The following is a 17,886-nucleotide window of genomic DNA, read 5'->3' on the forward strand; positions in this document are numbered from 1 at the left end:
TTTAGTGGGTCACAGATGGTTGGGTTCAGATGGTTGGGTTCAGATGTTTAATACTCTCGTTTCTTATGACTTTTCCACAGGTGCCTTCCTCACACGTTCACGGTTATATTGGAAAAGTTGGTGGACTCCCCTTGAAACACGGACATTTCTCACACATCCACGTGTACGGTGTCTTACCCCATTGCATGCTCCAGCACGCTCCACCTTGCTCAGTCCGGACACATCGGTCTTAAAAACGTTCATCTTCTCCACCAGGGTCGTAAGAGCCGTCTCTGTGGCTTCACCCACCTTCTCGTAAACTCCTTTGGCCTTTGAGAGAGACAGAAACATTAAAACATGCGGAGGGACTGCAGACCTGTGACACAGTAAGCATGCTAAGAGTGACAGTCATTAAATTCTCTGAGAATATTCAGAAGGAGAAGCAACTTTAACCCCTTTTATTAAACATACACGACTCCCTTCGAAAACGCCTCCTGAGCCAAACCGCAGCTTATTCACCTCAGCCTCTGCAAACGTTGAGTCACACATGCAAAGTGTTTCTAGTGTTCGCCCTCACCAGCTGAGATCTGGAGTGTGTGAGGTAAAGCGGTAATGACGTAGCACACATCATTTGTTTGTGTGACCGAGAAATGACATCAATAAAACACCTGGCTCCCTCCTGCTGCACTCTGCTCTTCTCACTCCGTCTCACTTCCATTTAGCTCATTTTGATCCCACTCTCACGCTCCTTGCTTGAAAACGTTCTAAATTGGTGACTAAAGGCCGTTTAAGAGAGCAGAAACAGTCTGAGAGGAAACGTAGCCTCATCATCTCTTCTCCTCGGCGTGGTTACCATGATACCATGGAGGTGACAAAAAAAGCAATTCAAAGCTGAGAATAAGATCAAATGAAGAGAAGAAAAAAAAAAAAAAAAAGGATTTCTGTGGTGTTTGTGTGCGTTGCAGTTCTATCTTTTCTCACAGTCTTGAAGGCTCTCTAAGCTGAACAATCAGTAAAGGCACGAGGACATTTGCAAAGTAACCTTGTGTGAAATGAGTGTGTGCAGAAGAACCTGTCCTTTGTCTGGAATTTCATGTTTAGGTTTGTTTTAATTGACTCAAGACGTTTCAGCAAATATGACGCATGTGCACGTAGTGCGAAAGAGGGTCAAATGTAACAGCAGAGTTTCCCACAGCGGGGGGGAGAGAGAGCGCGGGTGAAAAAAACAAAAAAAACAAAGACAGCAGTATCACATCAGCTTCAGAGGAAGAGAGAGAGAAGGTCCACTGTCCATGCACCTCTCTTGTTCATATCAGAACCGAAACTTCTCATGGGTTTCGTTTACAATAAAGTGAATGTACAGCTACTTGCTGCTAATGCTGGACTCGTTTTAAAAACGTGCTCCTGGTGTTTGTGTCTGTGGGCTTCTGTGGATAAATTGATTGGAGTTGTTTGTTGCAATCTTTTTTTAAAATATATAAATACAAATCTAATATCAAAATAAACCCCAAGATAAGAGTAAGAAAAACACAATCAACCACGTTAAGAAAACCACGACATGAAGTCGTTTGACAGCAGAACAAAATCGGCAGTTAGACGTTACAAAAAGAAAAACAAGAGGCCTGAATGGACTTGAGCTTGAACATCTATTTTTTAGTCTTCTGACTGCTCAAAGCGCTTTGACACCGCAGGCCACACCTACACATTCACACCCTGATGGTGGAGCCTGCTGTGTGAAATTACCTTCAATGTTAACTAATCACATTTAAATGCCACCAACGAAGCAGCAGGAGCAACTTAAGGTTAACTGGCTCGATGTGAGTGTGGAGGATCGAGTTGCGGATCGAACCCACGACCCTCCGCTTGAGAGACGACCAAATCTACCAACTGAGCCCCAGCCGCCCCAGCTGTCCAAGATTAAGGTTTAAAAAGGAATCCATGAAATCATCTATTGAGAGTAAACTGTGTGTGTGTGTGTGTGTGTGCGTGTGTGTGTGCATAATTTTGTGTTAATGACCTCATTGTAGTCCAGTGAGGAGTCATTGCACATAGAGCACACAGTGGCCAACTCCAGAAGTCCATCATAGTCACCACACTGGATGGGCCTGTCTCCTTTTAGTCTGGAAGGAAAACACACACACACACACACATCTGCATGTCACTCACGAACAGCAGCAATACACCAGGGAAGAACACTTCACAGTTGACTACAGCTCAGATACAGTAACCCATCCATATGTATGAGTGTGGCAGACATTCAGTTGTTTAGCATTCAAAAGTTGAGAGAAGAAATGGTGCTTGTACAGTAGTAAACAGTGTATGTGTGGGTGTGTATCTGTGTGTCCGTGACAAGCAGTTCCGATTGCATGACAACCATGGATCTCTTCCCAGTAGAGACTGCCTCGGTTGCTAGCGAGGCTCCCACACACTAACCCACACTCTGCTGTTATGAAATCGACAGGTTCGTGCAGAGTCACTCACAAAAAAAAACAACAACTAAATAAACAACATGTCTATGCAATGAACCCTCTCCTACCTGATGACTGGCCTCCTACCTTTAATCCTACACCATCGCATATTCACCGAGATAAAACAGATGCAGCTAGAAAAACCTCAACACTCAAAGGATGTTAAAACAAGTTCACACTCCACTTGTAAACTTTTAGAACAAAGAAGGTGTGATGCACCAAAAATACAGAACAGCTGAGGCTAAACAGTTTGAGATGATGTGTGATTGTGACCAGAGAACCTTTCTTCAATAAAATGCAAAGGACTCATCAATGTTAAAGGCCATTCAGCAAAATACACTTTACCTTGGTTTTCAAATATTAGCATGCATCTCTCGTCTGTCTACAAACCCCCGAGGATGAAAAAAGTCCATCCGTCTTTAGGCTGCTTCACTTTTCAGAAAATGTGCTTGTTTGCTCGGTGTTTGTTCTGCCCTCTGAGTCTACCTTCTCACCGTAAACTAGAGGACATGGAGCAAACCACCCGAGCCCTTCCAGAGAGGGGGCGTGGTCAGACACAGCTCGTTTACATTTAAAGTTATAGACACAGAAACAGCCTGTTCTGATCAGGGCTGAAATAGAGGGGTTTATAGACATGATAAAATACGGAATTAGAGAGGAGAATGTCTAACCTTTTCCATTTCTTTATTTTGCACTCAGATATTGCTTCAGCTAAACCTGGAGCAGTTCGAGGAACATTTTCAAAAATCATAAGCTCTGTAAATAAATTAAGAAATCTTGGACCACTGAAAAGTGTGCCTGACAAAATCTAGTAATAAAAAGAGAAATTCAGATTTCAATCAAAGACAGACAGAAGGAAGAATATGAGAAATTCTGTCAAAATGGTGACCAGTATGGAATAAAATGAGGGTTAGGGTTAGGGTCCACTGGGTGGACACAACTATGCAAAATACCAGTCATGCATGTTTAACTGTGACACTCACACTTGTCCCTCTGGGGCATACGTAGAACCAGTTATAGAGAACTCATGAAGGTTGCAGTCGGAGTCTTCCACTTTGTCTGTGATGAACATCTGGAGAGGAGAGAAAACACAGACAGAGGCAGAAAGGTGAGATCATGTTTTCTGATGGAATAAAATTGATGGAAACTATTCAGATTTAATTGCATTAATTAGTGTATCAGTAAGGGCATTATCGAAAGCTCATTTACACCCTAAATGTAAGTACTTTCACTATTTAAGTGTGTTCAATCATTATTAATTCATCTTTGATAACTTTTACATCACACAGGTTCACCATATTATCAACAAATCTGAACAGAATATGTGGAGAATTAAGTGTAACCTGTGAAAACATTGTCTGCTTGACTGTAACTTTAAAGGAGCAGTACGTAACTCTGACCCCTAGTGTTTAAAATGGGTACTGCATTACACATTTAAAACATTGCAGAGAGCTGTCTCCCACTCCCTCCTCTCGAGAGTGGATGCTCACGCAGGTTGTCATGTGGTGGACCCTGAAGCTTCAGTGTTTAGCCAGCTCTGCATCGGTCTGTAAACCTTTCTGCGTTCTAACCTCTCTCCTATTGATCCTAGTTTGAGCAGGTTTCTGCTGCTGGAGCTTATTAGAAACATGCAGAGGCTTTTTAGCTCGGGTACAATCACTTCTATCTGAACCAGTTCCACTGCCCGCTTCCATCACTGCAACACCTGTTGACCTGATAACTGCTCTCATATCTGACAAACCCAGGGGCGTCCAAAACGGCTGAGTGGGGTGGCCTTCAAACCGCCTACCTTCTCTGGTCCAAACAAATCCAGACCATTCAGGACCAGAATCTAAAGTTAGAAGGAGGACACACTGGCTGCTGCATTGTTGTCAGAGAAGCCAGCACTTAAACATAGCATGTTTACGACCATCATCTTTTACTGCTTTTCCCGTTTGTGTTTGCAGAGAAGCCAGAGCCGATTGCAGCTGCGCAGAAGGCGGGGTACATCCTGTAATGTTCACACATTATGCTAATGATCACAAATGTTTCCCATTAAAAGTATCTTCAAGCCCAGTAGGACTGTAGCATAAAACCCTGAGGGGGCTTGATCAGGCAAGAATCTATGACTGCAAAAATTAAACATCTCATTTGTAAAAGAAAGTGTTTTTTAAGGCTATGTTCCTTTCATGTTATTCAAAGTGCTTGTAATGGGCAGCGCTGCGGTTTGTTTAAACCCTTGAGTTAGTATGTACACAGCTAATAAAACACCTTTGTTATCACAGTATGTCAACCTGGATTTGTAGAAGAGATGTTTATTCTTCAACAGTCACATTTCCTGCTACTATAGTGTCATATGAACCTCACAACTATAGCTTCATGGTGTCAGAGGCCCTTTAAATAAAGAGGAAAGGCTGCGTCGTATGTTAGTACCCAGAAGCAAAACACAGCCTACAAAAGACTGAGGATTTTTCCCCGTACTTTTGAACTTGTTTAGCATAACTTAAAGGCTGGAGGGCATTGATAAAATGAAGAAGTAGCTGTAAACACAAAGTACTGCACAAGCTGAAATCTGGTCACTGGAGGGGTTGAGTTCAAACATCCACAAAGAGCCCAGATTTCCCCTCTCATTATCAGTTTGTGCAGCAGTCGCTGTGCTATTACGCCTCTTTCTCTGAGTTTCTAAACACACAGGCAACATGGGAGTTGCTCTGCTTACATGTCTGGATGTAAGGCTTCATCAGTCACTCAAACTGCCACACACGCTTCATTAAACTGCTGCAAAACAAAGAACGAGTCAGAGAGACTTTGCGAGGGAGCCGGAGTCCCAGAGCTGTCCAAGGATTTGCTTTGTTGGCAAATCTTATTCCTGAAATTCCCCCAGGGAGGCGGCATCATGATGCACTGCTAATACTAATTTATAGACAAAAACACAAGGAGAGAGGAGGCTGGTGGATCCACTACTGTGCCACAGAGGCGTCAAGCATTCAGTGAAGTTCAGTATGAAGCAGAAATAAAAATGCAGAGGTGAAACACCCCTAATTCCTGATTTCAACTCGATTTAAGACAGAATGAAGATTTAATGAAGCCGCCGTCTGGTTTAACTGGTTTAACTCGTGTTGATTCTTGTGTCGGTGTCTTTGTGTTGCCAACTAACCACTAATTTAAAACAAACAATCAATCAATGGCAGACTTCAGACAAGACAAAGCCTTTGTATCGCTTGTTTAAAGGCACAGTTTAGTTCAGCCTTTTGACAGAGACATTATTCCTTTACAAGTCTAGTGTGCATAAGATAAATAAGATAAAAATACATCGTCTCTCCTGATGAAAGATAAATCGAACTTAGGTGGAGATACCATTTACAATATGGGAACAACCAACAGTGGCCTTCATAACTCGGTGCAAATACATTGCTTTACAAAAAGGGCTTTTTGGATTCAGGAGGGACAACAAACAGTGATAGCAAATATGACCTCATCATGACATCACATACGTTTCATTAAATATGCTTCTAAAATGTACAACATGGTTCTCTTTGTTTGAACAACAGATCAGTGTTTACCTTTACATCCCTCAGACGAAGAGCTGCAGGGACCATTCTGCAAACCTCCTCCTACCTCTCAGCGAGATAACCTTCACCGATTTGTAATCAAAACCACCAGCCCAAACACACCAGATGCTTGTGTTCACGTTGTATTAAAGCACACTTACTTTAAGCAACAGTACTCATGGAAAACCAAGTCAAACGTGACTTATCTAGAATTATTTCACACTCGAGTCTCAGAGCTGCATTAGTGATGAGTTGGCCATTTAGGTTGTAAACGTTATGTCTGCCCTGTAATACAACAATGCAGTTTATTTTAGCCAACCAATTCTTTATTGAAATTCTGGATGTGCTGTCCCTTTAAGGAGATTCTGCTCGATTCTTAATCACGGCAAGGTCATCATGCTTGCTCACTTTGTTCCCATTCTTCTTGACTTAAATCTATAGTAACATCTCAGGGAGCCGATAACTTTAGCTTCCACTAAAGCACACACACACACACACACACACACACACACACACACAAACACACACAGTGAGGCTGACAGAGACTAAATAAGGCTTCTTTCATCTGAGGTCACTTTTTCTCTCTTTCTAATCCTCTGCAGTCTCCAAGGAAACAAGACACAGTGTAATCCATGTGAGTGAGCCGTAGTGGAACAAGTTTGTATTCTTACACTCATTTCCCTTTGAGCTTATGCGGGGATTAATGAAGAGTAACCCTCTTAATGTGTGCATGTCTATTTGTGTTTGTGCTCATTTGTGAAGGGCAAAAGGGGGAAGTGCAGAGTCACTGTCAGCAGGATGCAGAGGGGGGAATCCTTGGAAATCCTGCGGATATGGGACAAACCCCTGAGTCAGGGGAGACACATGGAGCAGGATCCAAGAATAAGCACAGATGGATACGCCAGGGTAAACATTGGTGTGGCCGACTCAAACCTCGACACATTTAAAAACCAATAAAGGAAAGAGCATAACAGCAGCGTTTTGAACCAAAATGACTATCTCCAGGAAACACCCTGCCGAAAAAACGCAAAGCGGAAGTTCGATTTTCTTCGTGCGTAGTGTGTATCTGCAGCCTTATCTCCCTCCAGAGAGCCCAGGGCAGCCGGCCAGGGCGCAAAGAGGGAAACAGAAGGTCAATATTTACCCGCATCAGCCCTGCCTCGCTCTTTTTCTGTCTGAGAGGATTTCAGGGTTGCAGTGAGATCACTGCTCCATGTCCCTCCTGCTGGAAGGAACTCCCTGCTGCTACGCAATAATCCACACACACACACACATACACACACACACACACACTAAGTTATCTGAGGGAAAGCAGAGGGAGGAGCATTTACTGCAAACACAGAATACAAGTGTGCTGTGCAGGGAATGCACAGTCCTCTGATGCAAAGTCTTTTTTGAAACAGTCGGGAATATACAAAATGGAAGACAAAGGGTAGAATATTATTTCTCCTTCACTGTTTCCGGTACTAATGACAAAGCACAACATGCATCCTACATGACAAACAGCTTCTGTTTCTACAGTCATTTCTATTTTACCACTACATGATTGACACAATTGCCTGCAGATGTATGGAATGGTGCATTCTGTAGTTGTCTTGTGTTTTTAACCATGACGTTGAAACCCACAAGGATAGCCACATTTGAATGAGGCTAAGAATATTATTTAAAGACAATGAACACATACACGAATATAGACTAGAAAAGAAGAAGGGGAGAAAGAAGAATGAGTATTGTAAAGGAGAAGTCTCTAGTCTGTCGACAAAAAAGTCCATCCTCTCGTCTTCTGCCTGCTCCACTTTTCAGAAAATGTGTGCTCAAACAGACCGTTTAGAGATTTACCCTTCATGACATCACAAAGGGCAGTAATCCCTCCCCCAGGTGGGTGACACTCCCATAGCTAGTTGTTTGTTCTTGAGTCTGCCTTCTCACCGTAAACTTTGAGGACATGGAGCGAGAAAGCCAGAGCCACCCAAGTCTTTCCAGAGAGGGGGCGTGGTCAGACACAGCTCATTTACATTTAAAGCTACAGACCGCCTGTTCTGATCAGGGCTGAAATAGAGGGGTTTATAGGTATGATCAAATACAGGATCAGAGTGGATTTAGAACAAGAAACTTTTAACAGATGTTTTTGGGAGCTCTGATGCTCATTTACACTGAAGAGGAGGAGAATACGTGACCTTTAAATAAATTCAGGGTTCAGGGAGCTTTTCTGCAGATTTGTTCCTAAAAGGGTCTTTGAACATGAAGACCTACACCTTACCCCTAAACTTCACCCTTGCCTTTTACGAAGCGCTCAACTCTAGCATATTCTTGATCCCTCCTCTGTGATAAAGTACGAAACAAAGCTGGAAGTTTGAAGATCCTAATAGTCCTGAATCCTCTCTCATCACTGTTTGACAGTCTTAATGAATGAATGAGCTGCCAACAGTTTCCTCATAGAAGTGTTGTCTGTGCTTTGCTTCAGAGCTGGCCTGTTCATACCTGTGAGATCATTAGCTGAGGTGAGAGGTGAGGTGGAGGATGTAAGGACAAGAGGTGTTAACTGATTAGGTGTGTGTGTGTGTGTGTGTGTGTGTGTGTGTGTGTGTGTGTGTGTGTGTGTGTGTGTGTGTGTGTGTGTGTGTGTGTGTGTGTGTGTGTGTGTGTGTGTGTGTGTGTGTATATAAAGTTTTAAACAGGAGCCAAGACAAACAGCTGCTCTGGCATTTACTCTGTGCTTGGAGAAAAGACTCCTGGTAAGCAACACCAACACACTCATGCTAACAGCGACAGGTACAGGATGAGGATATTTGCTGGAGAAATACTTGGGAATAATTGTCTTTAAGATATTTTGTTTGGCCAAGTTAAATACAGTATTTTATATAGGCCATTTATAAACTAAAACCTGTAGGACAGTCATGAATATTAATTATTCCCAGTGTTTCCCACATTCAGAAAATGACTCTGCAGGTTGCCAAGGTCAATTTGCCTACCAATTTAAATATTATTATTTGTATTGTTTAGAGCTCCCATATTCCCTCAATGTTCACCTCTCATCTTGTCCCTCTGTGAAACCTAAAGAGCAGCTCTTCATGATCTGCATCTCAAAAAACTGTCCATCTGTGTAGTCAATGTGAGACACTAGGAGAGAAAGCTCTGCTGTGCCCGTTATATGAAGGCGCTGATCGAGGCCCAGTGAAGACGCAGTGATGCTCCTGTTTTAAAGGCCTGTCAGTCATCAATAAATAAACCAATCTGAATTTTCTCTTCACCATGACCTTCTCGAAAAAGCTAATGCTAACCTAAGCTAATGACTGGGTGATACTGGTAGAAAACAGACTTCCTCAGATGAAAAAAGGACAACATTGACGAAGGAGACATAATGGACGGGGTCTCCGAAGTGCCCGATGTTAAGGTCCAAAGAAAATGAGAGAATAAGAAAGTAAATACTATTAATATGGCACGACCTCATTCTGAGTGGAACACTGTCTACATTGTGTTCACTCAGGCTAGCTGACATTTTGGAAACCTTCCCGTGTACTGTGTGAGTTGATCTGATATCGCTGTGGGTGCTGCTGGGTCATGCCAGCCTGCACTACTCCACCAGCCGCTATCTCAAAGCTGCCAGACTGAGGCAAACATTAGAACAGAGGAAGCATTTCACATTCCTCTATGAGCCCTGCTTCGACATTTAACTTAAACTTATCTGGTTTCATTTTCTGATCCAGTTCATCTTTTTAAACGTCAAAAAAAGAGTTTAAATGAAATGTCTGTCGTTATCAGTTTTTTTACTGTCCTGGTTGCCACTTACTCTGCAGACAGACATCTGGTTGGTGGTGAGGGTCCCCGTCTTGTCAGAGCAGATGACAGATGTGCAGCCCAGGGTCTCCACCGACGGCAGACTGCGAATGATGGCGTTCTTCTTGGCCATGCGTCGTGTCCCGAGGGCCAGGCAGGTGGTGATGACGGCGGGCAGCCCTTCTGGGATTGCTGCCACAGCTAATGCCACGGCGATCTTAAAGTAATAGATCGCTCCTCTGACCCAGGAGCCGCCATGGACAGGGTCTCCGAAGTGCCCGATGTTGATCACCCACACAGCCACACAGATCAGGGAGATGACCTTTGAGAGCTGCTGGCCAAACTCGTCCAGTTTCTGCTGCAGCGGCGTCTTCTCCTGTTCTGTAGAGGCCATTTGGTTACGGATTTTACCGATCTCTGTGGAAACTCCGGTAGCAACGACAATCCCGATAGCTCGGCCTGCAGCGATGTTTGTGCCCTGAGAGGAAACAAAAGGGGGAGTGTGGAGAGAATATTGAGTGTTGGAAAGTACTGAAGTAAAATGAAATACACAAATTCTTTCTTGAAGAAAATTCAGATCTTTGACAAAAATGTTCTGTTTAAAAACAACTCACGAGCCACTCACACAGTCTCATCTAATCGAAGGAACTAATTAAAAAAGTTTTTTTTTTTATCATAGCAGTATATCCTGATCAATCCCTTCATTGTGAGGCTCCACAGGAGCTTCAAGGTTTGGAAACAACAAACTAAAAAGTGAACTGATCATACTTCTCCTAAAAACTGACTTCAGTACTAAACGACAGGAAGATAACTCAGATCTCTGTCAATGAGCATTAAGATACATTCATGATGTTCACTGTACTTTACGCCAGTGACTCTCAACTGGTGGGTCACAAGAACGCTGCAGGATATAAATCAGGACAATTCACCTCGAGCGAGTGAGAGGAGGTGGTGACGTTTATTCCTGTGATCGCTGCACGACCATAGGCTGGAAATATAGAAATATTCTCATTATAGCGTTATATAGGGAATATCTAACAGAACAACCAGCTCTGGAGAAAAATAAATGAACTAGGGGGTGCATGTGTGAAAAAGCAAAAGGATGCTTTTCCCTATTAGGCTTCGTTATCGGTTAGGTTTGTATTCTTAAAGTCTTTATTCTTACTGTACCTGGGTCTCGGTTTAGTTCCATCTCTCGTGTATTTAAAATGTATTTTTCTGTATTTTAAAAAGGTCAATATGGTGGAGGTGACTGAATGATCCAAGGCTATAAACGCTGTGGCGGTTTGGCTTCAGACTATGAGCTTCACACTGGCTCCAGTGCAAACAAACATGAAATAAATTACGGCGGTAGATGCATGTGAGTCAGCCAGCTCCAGGGAGAAACACTTACAGAAAACAGCATGTTCTTCTTATCCTGGTTGACGGCTCTGGGGTCAGGAACAGGGTCAGTGTGTTTGATGATGGACACAGACTCCCCTAAAGGAAAGAGTGTACCGGACAAGTCAGCGAAATTAGATCTGCTAGAGCGACGGGTAATTATTTGACCAACAATGAGATTTCTGAACAGTGACTCAGCTTAACAAAGTTAGCACTCAAAGCTTAAAGGGTAGAGGATAACTGACCACATCACAGAGACTAAACCTGAGGTGTTTTAGGATCAATGAAAGTAGCAGCGAGCAAACAGTGTCCAGATTATGTGAACGTGTTTTAGTGTCTGATAAGACATGAGACATACCTGTGAGGATAGACTGGTCTACACGCAGCGTGGTGGACTTTATAGAGGTCACTCTGATGTCAGCAGGCACTTTGTCACCAACTAACAAACAAACAAGAACAGATGAACAAATGAAAATACAATGATGATAGACTCACACAATTAACAAAGTCAGCTATGCAACAAGGGGAAACTGTTCTTGCGTCGGTTCGTTTCACGTTACAGGGACGCCAATGAAAGGGGAGGAGTTTGCACAGTTTGTGACCGAGTGAGGGGTCAGCAGTGATGCTACCTGTCCGTTTTTCTATTGGTCCAAAAGTTCATCAGTCATTAAACTAAAAGGAAAATCCGAGTGTCAGAACAATAATAACACATCATCTTGGACGGATGACATGATATATGATAATATCATTTTGTTTACTAAGCATAAACTTTGGCTGGTAGCCAAACAGGAAGAATCGGAAAATCTCCAATACCGGAATGTGACCTTCATTGTCAATATGGTTAGAAAAAGGCCCATCTAACAACTGTATGAGGCCCGTCTACATGTTTGGACGGGTCATGATATATGGGTACGCAAGGGTAAAGTAAGCAGGACAGCAAAGTGTAGCTGCCGATGATGTGTGGTTTACACCCACCACTGAATATGTGTTCATACAATAACAGAGCTCACTCTGCAGGTATAACCTCGGAGTCACATTCCTTTCTTAGAAAAGATCAATTACTTCCTCCCTGTAGCTTCCTCTTCACTTTCTGCATCTCTCCGTGTTCTTCTGATACACTAAGACTTACTCTATCTGCAGTACGTCAGACTTTAAGATTCATCCTGCATTACATCTGCAAAATACAGTTCATCTTCTCCACCAGAGGCCACGAGTTATCAAGACCTGCATATTAAAGTCATGTATCATAAACAGAGCATTTACAGTATCTAACGCCCCAAAACAAAATGGTTATTGCTTGCTCTTTGTCAAAGCCTGAAAATGAACATTAAAGAGTGGGCCAGAGCTAGCTTGAGAAATAGGGGATATTATGATGTAGTAGTGATAGTGGGGCATCCTGTACGACTCCCTTTGGAGGTTTTTTCAGGCACGCCAGACTGGAAGGAGAGCCGGCGGTAGACCCAGAGTTTGCTGGAAGGAAGTCTGATTTGACTTACTTCACTTGCTGAAGGATGTGATGGATGATTGGATGTGATTGATAATTGGATGGATGTGATGGATGGTTGGATGTGATGGATATGATGGATGGTTGGATGTGATGGATATGATGGATGGTTGGATGGATGTGATGGATTTAAAGGATGTGATTGATAATTGGATGGATGGTTGGATGGTTGGAGGTGATGGATGGATGTGATGGATTTAAAGGATGTGATGGATGGATGGATGGATGGATGTGATGGATTTAAAGGATGTGATGGATTTAAAGGATGTAATGGATTGATGTGAAGGATTTAAAGGATGTGATGGATGGTTGGATGGATGGATGGATGGATGGATGTGATGGATTTAAAGGATGTGATGGATGGTTGGATGGATGGATGGATGGAATGGCAGTGGGAAGTTTCTCTAAACACTCATGACAGATGTACAGGCAGATTTTCTTCTGTAGCACGTCACAGTAGAAACTTCAAAATGGTTACTCGCTGGTAAGTTGACGTGTTCACTTTGGATCATTGGGCACACAGTCGAAGACGAGAAAGGATTTTTTCCATTCCTGACAGGACAGAAATATTGTAAAAAGGGAGAAGAAGAAATGAAGAATCTGTGTCTGTGTTTAGCTAAATAGCTTCTACTTCAATGTCTGCATTTCTGTGTCTGACACCCATGGGCTGTTAGGAGAACAGGAGTGGGAGAGGCGGAGGGGGAGAGAAGTGTGTGTGATGTGTTTGTGTGGGAGACGGCAGGGGGCTACAGGTTCACTGTAGCAGGACTGGCTGAGGGCAGAAAAGATAGGACTTTCAAAACGCCTACCTCCAGACTCCTGCTCCCCGAACCTGCCTCCCACAGAAACTCTCCATCTGCTGAAAGGGAATATTTAATTCTAATGTAGACACGCAGAGTGCAGATACCCAGGCCTTTAAATATGTCTGACTATTATTCAGACTTCTTTTGAAAAATCTAAACTAGAGAAATAATTACAGGAAGTCAGGAGTACATTAGAACAGAGGATGTTAATGTTTGATTTGAATTAATGAGAAGATCAGCTGGTTTGGAAAGCTACACTTCTCCTTCCATTCGGTAAAAATGGGCTTGAATCAAAATCTTAACGTGTTGCATAATATTCTGGCAAAGAGGTCTCCCTTCACATGTAGGATAACCGTGACTTGTTCCCAGTAAATATTTGGGTGCAGGTTTCCATCTCTTCAGGTCCTGACAACCTGACCGCTGCAGTCGCTCCATCTAACAAACCCAGGAAAGTTCCAGAGGAGGCCCAAAATCACAACTGTGTGGTAACCATGCCTGGCATCACCAAGACTGTACCTACAAGAAGGGGGCAGAGGCAGCAGCAGCGGTGGTTGTAGTGGTGGAAACTTGAGTAAATACATTTATGTTTTTTTCTCTCCTCCAAAGCACTTGTGGTCAGCAGTGTCCTTTTCCGATACCTTGGTACAGCCTCCAGTTCCCATGGAACAACCAGCAGCTAATCTGCGCTACAGGAAAGCCCAGGAAATCCCGGCAAGGAAGGAAAATATTGACATGTTTTCTTTGTCACCATACACCTCAAATGTTTCAGTCAGGAGGGTGTGTGTGAAGATCCCTGACACACGCTCTCGGAGTGAGAGGAGTGTGTGGTACGGTCGGTGCCCACCTCAGCTGTTTACTCCTGTTTGAAACTGCTTAGCAACAAGATTATGTCAGAAAGGACCAAGCAGCTAATATATGACTACGTGTGTATGTGAGAAGAATGCAGCAGTGTGCAGAACACCGGGATAACTCTTCTTAACTTGACACTCAATGCTTTCTGGACTTCAAAGAAGTTTACTAATGCCTCGATTTCAGCTCAGACTTTCCCACTTACGTCCACATGCAGACATCTCCCCTCGCTGTGAAAGAAAGGCTTTCGACACCATATATGGTTATTGAGGGCAGTGATGAAGTGCAATCAGAACGGAGACCATAACATAAACGAGAATCTAATTCACTGTTTCATACAACATCACTCAACAAGTGTATTCAACGTTCTTGAGTTGTGAAACGATGCAAATTATACACGAGTTCCCAACATAGCGCATTTAAATTTAAATGTTATAGATGAAGCCTAAGTGATGTCACCATAGCTGTTCCTGCAGGGGGCGCTGGACGCTGATCAGCAGCAGCCTCCACGCTGGAAATCCTATCTCTTTCTAACTTTCAGTCAACCTAACTACAGGCTGAGAGCTGGAGCTGAGGCGGGTTTGAAGCCTCCTGACGAACCGTTACACCGCGCCCTCCTGTCAATCAGGTCAGCTATGCGCCATATTGTGAATAACTCTTGGGAAAAGAACTTGAGCTTGTTTAGTTCTTTTCTAGTCTTCAGGCGACTCAAAGCGCTTTCACACTGCAGGTCACATCTGCACACTGATGACCATCTAAAAAGGACAATTCATAGACGTCCACACGCTGCTGTCAGATCATTTCACTTGACGTCTTGACGCTCTATGGTTGCTAACTTAGTGATGATTGGTGTCAAACCAGAAGAAAGGACTCAGACGCTGGCTGTCGTTCCCCCACAGCAGGACAAACTACCTGCATCTTCCATCAGCAGCAGTGACATCACGACCTCTTACTCAAACTGCACATTGTTGATTCAGAGTCTGTCTGTCTCTGCACTGCACGATCATCATCTCCTATGAACTGCATGGTCACTGAAACGAGCTGAGCAGAGCATGCAGCGTTGTCATGGTAACACGGTTGGTGTTGACAGTGATGGTAGCGGTGTTGAGGGTGGGGGATGTTGTAAAGTACTTTTGGTTCTTTCCACCTGTGTGGGCTTGTCTGAGTCTGGCAGAGCGTGTACATGTGTGAATGAGGACACCGGCTGAAACAAGCCCAAATTCCAAAGAGGTGCTACCTGTCATAAACACACCCACAGACATACACACACACACACAGACAACTGCATATGTACACACACACGTACACCATGTGAAAAATGTTTAATTTGCTGCAGCAGTTTAAAGTAAACCTAATCTAAACTTGAACTTAAAACAGCAGGCTGTGATGATGATCGCAAGTAGAGTATGAGCTGTAAATCAGATTTCATATTTAAAGTTTCTGCAGACACACTGTGACGACCTGATGCTGCTTTACAGTCAAGGTCAAGAGTTCATGAACTTCATCTGAGTGTTTTTGGAGAACTGATCACTCATTTATTATTGTAAAACAAACAAGAATTGACTTGATTAACTGATCCTGATAAGAATCAGTATCTTATGTTCAGGTTTTCCTTCAAATGGTGTCGGCTGTTCTTGGCAATCTTAACTTTTATTGACTCAAGAGATTTTCTCCGGTTAATTTAGTGCTTGGCCAGGTAGATCTGAGCATCTTTAGGTGGCGGTCAGTGTTAACCTTACCAGCACAAGTTGAACAAAGGACGACAAAGTGCACATGGCATCGGGTTCATTTCAAAATAAAACTCCTGATCGTGGTCACAGCAAACGTGTGTATATTTAAACCAGTGATGGCAGCATGAGGACAATACACGTCAGTGCAGAATGTAATACCCATGCAGGTAATAATATCACTTTAACATCCACCTCTACATGTTAATATGGTGAATAATAAAAGTGCTATTTATGTTGAAGCACCAGCTGCCATGGTGAAAGATGACGCGCTACCACTAGCCTCGTCTGTTTTAAAAAAAAATAAAAATATCCATCTGAAACACTTGCAGAAGTTGTACTTGAAGGAACGCTGGTCTGAGGAGCCCTCAGTGACGTTTATTTGGATGAATGATCTAATTTCCATTTTTGAACCCTTGAGCTAAAATCGAAAAGCGCTGAGGCTTCACTGTAACCACTGAAGCGTGCATAATCCCTCTCCTTCATTCTGCATGCAGTGCTTGTGAATGAGCGCTGTGATTTCCCCATTTTCCCTGCACATCACTTGCAGACATCCCAGTCAAATCCCAAACCACGTGCAGACGAGGATTACACTGTAAAAAGCGGGCATGTTAACCGTGAAGTGATCTCCTTGGTTTCATGGCACACACAGATGCTCTGGAACCACAGTGACAACACCACTATTTATAGACCAAGCTGCCCACACATGGGCGAGTGTACAGCGCGAGGATTGTGTGTGTGCCACATGTGTGTGTGTGTGTTTGTGTGTGCATGTAACATAGGGGAGTGTGAGTGAGGAGCTGACAAACATCCAGCAGCGTCCAGGTGGTGGGACTGAGAGCATGGAAAGCAAAGGGAAATGGGGGGGAAAGCTGCGGAAAATTAAACTGGGCTTTAAATACGAGTGGTGACCACAGCCACTTACACAGACCCTCACACACACACACACACACACACACACACATATACACACACAGACAGCTCTGGCACCTGCCCATCCAGGGAAAAGACTCTTATGTAATCCAGTCAGAGATATTCCAACCGTGTTTCCAGACTCATGAATGGGTGGCAGAGGCTGAGTGAGTGAGTGTGTGTTTCTGAGAGTGTCACAGTCCTATGAAGGTAGACGAGTCATAAATTAGTCCCAGTGAGTGACGGCGAGAGTTTGTTCCGGATGCTTACCTGCCACCTCTACCACGTCTCCTGGGACGATGTCTCTGGCTTTGATCCTCTGGACGGCTTTGCGGTTCATGCGGTACACCTTCCCCATCTCTGGCTCGTACTCCTTCAGAGCCTCGATGGCATTCTCAGCATTTCTCTCCTGATGTGAGATGTGCATAAGAGAAAGTTATGCCAAGGACAATTTAAGAACTGTAGGTTAATTGACGTTTAACAGCAACTTAAGTGTTATCTCTTGCTTTAAAAGGTTATTTGGTGATCTGAGATCATAAAAACATGTAGAGAGCAAAAATGACAATACAGAAAAAGCCACCAAATTGAACACATTGGTCCTTTTAACCGAGTGTGGAGAAAGTACACATTTGATTAATCCCTTACTCTTCACACAAACTTGTCCAGAAGCAGATAACACAAATATCTGCCGAGGTTGAACACATGTACACATGCTTTCAACCTCATTTCTTTAGTAGAGCTTTCACACTTGAAGAAAACTCTCAAGATTTGCTGGAGAAGCTGCATGTGTGAACACAAACTGACTTCACCTGGAGTTTCTCCTCCAGCCTCCTTATTTATTTATTCTGCAGAGAGTAAGAGTGACCTGATGTGAGAACACAGCCGGATATGATCAGGAGAACTCACCTCGAGTGGGAGAGGGTGGTGACGTTTAGCATTGATATACAGTAAAGGCAA

The 17,886-nt window shown here is 43.4% G+C and overlaps 1 protein-coding gene across 2 annotated transcripts in view; it reads right to left on the bottom strand.

Annotated features, from left to right (window-relative positions):
* atp2a3 (ATPase sarcoplasmic/endoplasmic reticulum Ca2+ transporting 3) overlaps positions 1-17,886 on the bottom strand; it is a 53,809-nt gene that overhangs the window by 13,310 nt on the left and 22,613 nt on the right. For both annotated transcript variants that reach the window (XM_079356143.1, XM_079356144.1), the window contains exons 5-11: positions 17,200-17,338; positions 11,493-11,573; positions 11,148-11,233; positions 9,768-10,232; positions 3,431-3,519; positions 1,997-2,099; positions 178-309 (exon numbers count right to left, since the gene is read on the bottom strand). In XM_079356143.1, the coding sequence (XP_079212269.1) occupies positions 178-309; positions 1,997-2,099; positions 3,431-3,519; positions 9,768-10,232; positions 11,148-11,233; positions 11,493-11,573; positions 17,200-17,338 (1,095 nt within the window). The remainder of the gene's footprint in view (positions 1-177; positions 310-1,996; positions 2,100-3,430; positions 3,520-9,767; positions 10,233-11,147; positions 11,234-11,492; positions 11,574-17,199; positions 17,339-17,886) is intronic.

Source organism: Symphodus melops, assembly GCF_947650265.1.
Source record: "Symphodus melops genome assembly, chromosome: 11".
NCBI lineage: Eukaryota > Metazoa > Chordata > Actinopteri > Labriformes > Labridae > Symphodus > Symphodus melops.